Source organism: Elephas maximus, chromosome 3, assembly GCF_024166365.1.
Source record: "Elephas maximus indicus isolate mEleMax1 chromosome 3, mEleMax1 primary haplotype, whole genome shotgun sequence".
NCBI classification, from domain to species: Eukaryota; Metazoa; Chordata; class Mammalia; order Proboscidea; family Elephantidae; genus Elephas; species Elephas maximus.
The window spans coordinates 189,247,421-189,253,155 of NC_064821.1; the positions used below are offsets into that span (position 1 = coordinate 189,247,421).

A 5,735-nucleotide genomic window follows, 5' to 3' on the forward strand; every position below is an offset into this window, starting at 1 on the left:
TTTTCTTTTGGTTAGTTTGGGCTTTAAATATACATGGTATTCTTTCTTCTTTGTGAAAATCAAATAAGCTCTGTAATGGAATTCCCCATCCTCCTCAGCCCCTTCTCCCCTTCCTCAGTCCTTTCCCAGGACCACCCCATGCTCCCCCATCCAGTAAGTGCTTGTTGGACTGAAAGCAACTCAAGGTTTCTGGTCTGACCAGTGACTGGTACGAGGGCCAGAGCCATAAAACCACCTGTCATGGATTGAGTTGTGTTCCCTAAAAATATGTGTATCAATTTGGCAAGGCCATGATTTCCACTATCGTGTAACTGTCCACCATTTTGTCATCCAATAAGATTTTCCTATGTGTTGTAAATCCTATCACTATGTTAATAAGATGGATTATAGGCAGTTATTTTTATGAGATCTACAAGATCAGATTGTGGCTTAAGATAATTTCTTTTGAGATATAAAAGAAAGAAGTGAGCAGAGAGACGGGGAACCTCATACCACCAAGAAAACAGTGCCTGAAGCAGGGCGCATCCTTTGGACCTGGGGTACCTGAGAAGAGAAGCTCCTAGTCCAGGGGAAGATTGATGACGTGGACCTTCCTCCAGAGCCGACAAAGAAAGTTTTCCCCTGGAGCTGACACCCTGAATTTGGACTTTAGCCTACTAGACTATGAAAGAATAAACTTTTGTGTGTTAAAGCCATCTACTTGTGGTATTTCTGTTACAGCAGCACTAGATGACTAAGACACCATCCAAGATGCACCACTGTACCCCACTCTTAACACCCTCACACGCAAATCCATCTTCTAACATAAAACTGTTCTCCTTTGTCCTTAGCGCCCATTAACAGAAGCACCACCAGCTTGAAATCTTTCTTCTTTCTTAATTTTTCCTTTCTTCTGTCTTCTTAATTTTCCACAGCAAGTCAGTAACCAAATCCCAAAAATTTGCCTCTCTAAACATGTTTTTTTCATTAGCCTCCTCTTTCTACCACAGTCACTGCCCTCCTTTGGACTTAGAAAATTTTTAACTTCTACTTTCTCCCACCACCACCCTCAATCCACCCTACACTTGGCCTCCAGAAATATCTTTCGACATCTTAAATGTGATCACATTACAATTTTAATCAAAAGTCACTCATAAATCATCAGTGATTGGTTGCCAAATCCAACCTTCTGGATGTGAGTTCAAGGCACTATGTGCCTGAGCCCTATTTAGCTTTCCTGCACCAACCTCCCATTACCACCAGACACACTGTGTTATGAATTGAATTGTATCCCCCCATAATTTGTGTCAACTTGGCTAGACTATGATCCCCAGTATTGTGTGGCTACCCTCCTTTGTGTGATCTGATGTAATTATCGGATCTGTTGTAAATTCTAACCTCTATGATGTTAATGAGGCAGGATTAGAGGCAATTACTTTAATAAGGCAGGACACAATCTACAGTATTAGGTTGCATCTTGAGTCAATCTCTTTTGAGATATAAACGAGAGAAGCAAACAGAAAGGAGAGGGACCTCATTACCACAAAGAAAGAAGAGCCAGGAGCAGAGTGCACCCTTTGGACCCAGAGTCCCTGTGCTGAGAAACTCCTAGACCAGGAGAAGATTGATGACAAGGACCTTTCTCCAGAGATGACAGAGAGAGAAAGCTTCCCCTTTGAGTGGGCTCCCTGAATTTGGATTTCTAGCCTCCTAAACTGTGAGAGAATAAATTTCTGCTTGTTAAAGCCATCTGCTTGTGGTATTTCTGTTATAGCAGGACTAGATAACTAAAACATACCCCTATTCCAGTTACAACCATTCAATGGCCAGGTCTTTGAAAAGGACAAAAAGGAGCCTTTTAAGAGGCTCTGCCCTGCAAACCTTTCTATTCTAAGACAACGCCTGAGGTTAACCAAACTGGTCAGGGATGGTCAGGAGTATCAAACTGAATTCCTTCACAATATACATTATTTGCCTTGTGTATCAAGTGATAGCCCCTCTGATTGGGGAGAAAAAAAATGCAGAGCTCCATCGGACAGTGAATTATAGCCAAACACATTGAGCAAAAGAGAAAAATAATCCTTGGACTTGGGCTAGGGATTATGAGGAGGTAAAAAGAGATTTCAGAAAAACAGGGAGGAGAAGAAAGTCAAAACGACTATAATCAATTCAGGAAAGTTTTGCTAGAACGGTGAAGAAGGGGACAATTTCAGAGGAGTTAAAGTTTAGGGAAGGAGCCCTGGCAGCACAGTGGGTAAGGGCTCAGCTGCTAACTGAAAGGTCAGTGGTCCAAACCCACCAGCCACTCCATGGGAGAAAGATGTGTCAGTCTGCTTCTGTAAAGATTGCAGCCTTGGAAACCCTATAGGGCATTTCTACTCTGTCCTGTAGGGTCACTATGAGTCAGGACCAACTCAATGGCACACGAAACAGCGAAGTTTGGGGAGGCTGGCGGAAAAAACAGAGACCATGGGTAACCCTAGGGACGAAGCTTTTCTGTTCCTGGCAGCAATGAGCCTGACTACACTTAGAGCTCAGCAGCCTTCACTGCAGCCTGGTTTCACCAGCATGAATTTTGAGGGAAGAGGTGGGACAGCAAAGAGGGTGATTACTCATAGGTCTGTTCTCACAACAAACTCTGGAGTTGAGCTGGAGCTCTGCAGCCACACAACAATATCTCCTTGATGATGCGGGGCATGATCTCACAGATGAAGGGTTCCCCCTCCCCCTCCCCCTGGATTCTTCAGAGCTGGACAGAGGAACCAGAGGGCAAGCCCACCTTCCTGAGCACAGCCATAACATCCACTTCACTCGACTACTTGTCAAGTTCTCTACCAACACAAGGGCGTAAGTTGTGTTTGGACAACTGGAAATGGCCCCTCTTTTACCCCTCCTCTCCGGGAAGGGACCTGCAGTCCCCAGCCACTGAGCAGGGGTGGGATGGTTGTTTGAGTGAAAGATTCCTCACATGTTCAGAGCAAGAGCTGGGGTGTGCTTCACCTTAGAATAGAAATGCTTAGCAATTTCATCTGCCTTTCCAGTGAGCCATACTGATTTTAAAACTGAAATTAGATAACACTTTATATTGCTAAAGGAAATCAAAGGCACAGCAATAGAATCAACCTGAAGTATTGTCAGGAACTGAAAAGCCCTGTCCACATCCTAGAAGTTACACTGTCCATACAGGAAGGCCTCGCTCAGGGTAAAACTCAACGGAGGGAAAAAGAAACTCCTTTCTTAAAATCATACTGTGTGGCTCTAGCATTCACATTTTCAGAACAATTAGAGCTTGCCAGTTCATTTTTTCTCCTGATGTTTTCCCTTACACTAAGCTCTATGTACAACCCAGATGGGGGATGAGGGAGGTTGGAGGAGAAATTTTAGAGTGGTCCGTGAGAATCCCATCATGGTAGAGATTCATTATCCTCCCTTCCCCAGTCCTCAAGTGAGAAAGCAGTTCTCAAAGTTCTGGGGGCTTAGGCAGGTCACAGGATTGAATGAAGGTACCTAAATCCACTAATATACCCCCTGTTATGGAATGAATTGTGTCCCCCAAAAATGTGTGGCAACTTGGCTAGGCCATGATTCCCTGTATTGTGATGGTTCATCATTTTGTCATTTGATATGATTTTCCTATGTGTTGTAAATTCTACCTCTATGATGTTAATGAGGCAGGAGTAGAGGCAGTTATGTTAATGAAGCAGGACTCCATCTACAAGATTAGGTTTTTTCTTGAGTCAATCTCTTTTGAGATATAAAAGAGAGAAGCAAGCAGAGAGACAGGAGGACTTCACACCAACAAGAAAGTAGTGCCAGGAGCAGAGCATGTCCTCTGAACCTGGGGTCCTTGCACTGAGAAGCTCCTAGACCAACAGAAGATTGATTGCAAGGACCTTCTTCTAGTGCTGATAGAGAGTGAAAGCCTTCCTCTGGAGCTAGCATCCTGAACTCGGACTTCCAACCTACTAGACTGAGAGAGAATAAATTTCTCTTTGTTAAAGCCATCCACTTGTAGTATTTCTGTTATAGTAGCACTAGATAACTAAGACATCCTCCCATTCCACCTGCAGAGGTGGTCTTTCAGGAGTTACTTAAAATCTTTTTTATGTCCTGATGACTTCAGCAGTGCGATCAAACTTAGAAACTCAACAAAATAATGTTTTTAAATTAATAAAATAAAATACACGGGGCTACAGAAGATACCAGCTATACTGAAATACAGGTGCTATGTTTGGGGACCCAAGGACCCTAAGTTATGAACCTCTGCTAGAGGCTATGGGATGGAGATGAGGGAAAGTGAAAAGAAAGAGTAATGATTGGTAGATCAGGAAATGTTGTTACAAATCCATACAAAGACAAGAGACAAAAAATATAAACCAAACCCATTGCCATCGAATCAATTCTGACTCACATCAACCTTACAGGACAGAGTAGAACTGCCCCAGGATTTCCAAGGTTTCCAAGGAGCAGCTGGTGGATTTGAACTGCCAACCCCACCAACCATTAGGTAGCAGCCAAGCTCTTAACCACTGTGCCACCAGGGACCCATGACAAGAAGACAGCCCCTTAAGTGAGAAGATGAGCCCATCTCAAGAAGCCTTTCTTAAGAACAAGGGCAGGGAGCAAGTGTGAGTAGTAAGCCTACACTGGTCCTCTGTGACCTCAGGTGTGGTCTTCCACCTAAAACCTGTCTGGTATTTCTTTGCAGGGCCCAGAAAATTAAGAAGCAATGTCGAGTGATGATAAAAGCAAATCTGGTGAACAAAAGACTGAGCCCAAGTGTGAACAAAAGTGTGAACAAAAGTGTGAGCCCAAATGTCAGCCCAGTTGTTTAAAGAAGCTGTTGCAACTGTGCTCTGACAAGTGCCCACGCGACAAGTGTCCATCACCATGCGCACCAAAGTGCCCTCCTCCATGCCCCCCTCCATGCCCCCCTCCATGCCCCCCTCCATGCCCCCCTCCATGCCCTCCCCCCAAGCTCTGTGCCAAGCCCTGTCCTTCTAAATGTCCCTCTCCTTGCCCACCCCCGGAGTGAGGCACCATGGGCACCATCGTCATCTTCACCATGTCCAGCACCGTGGCGTTGGGGGCTGAAACCATGAACTGAAACCATGAACTGACAAGTAAATGTGTTCTTCTGCTGTGCAAAACTCTTCTCCTGGGTTTGTATGTATTTGCTTTTATTTCGATAGCTCTAACCCACCCACCAAGTAGCAATCCCTGGAGAGTAAGGCTAGACTTCCAGCCCTCCTCCACCACTGATGGCCCTGGCAGTCTGCCTTCCCCTCTGACTCAGCCCCTCTTCCAAAGGGTGCACCCAGGGAATTTCACCCCTGTTAGGGTGAAACCTGGGAGATCCATAAATGTGGCTGCAGATTTTAAAGTGTTTAACCTAAAAAGCCAAGTTGGCATGAGGGAGGTGGGAGGGTATGAGGGGGAAAGAGGGGTGGGAAGTGAGGAAGGTTCCAGGTGGGCTCAGGAGAGAAAGGCAATTCTACTCTATGCTATTACTCTTGTCGCATAATACTTGGGCAGAAGGGCTCTGAGAACAACTGTGGGGGTTTAAACTCCAGCTCTGCCCTTTTACCTGTGACTCTGTGACCTTAAGCAATCTGCTTAACTTTTCTGTGCCTCAGTTTCCTTCTCTCCATCAAAGGAATGATAATACTAATAGTACCTGTGTTACAGGATTATTGTGAAGCTGATGGAGTTCATACAAAGTGCCTGGTTTCCTGGGATATACGAGTGCTCTGTGA

The 5,735-nt window shown here is 44.9% G+C and overlaps 1 protein-coding gene across 1 annotated transcript; it reads left to right on the forward strand.

Moving 5' to 3' along the window:
• Positions 1-4,708: 4,708 nt before the first annotated feature.
• On the forward strand, positions 4,709-5,014 carry LELP1 (late cornified envelope like proline rich 1). The gene has a single exon (XM_049880515.1). It carries the CDS (start codon positions 4,709-4,711, stop codon positions 5,012-5,014), a length of 306 nt encoding a protein of 101 aa, XP_049736472.1.
• The last annotated feature ends 721 nt before the right edge of the window (positions 5,015-5,735 follow it).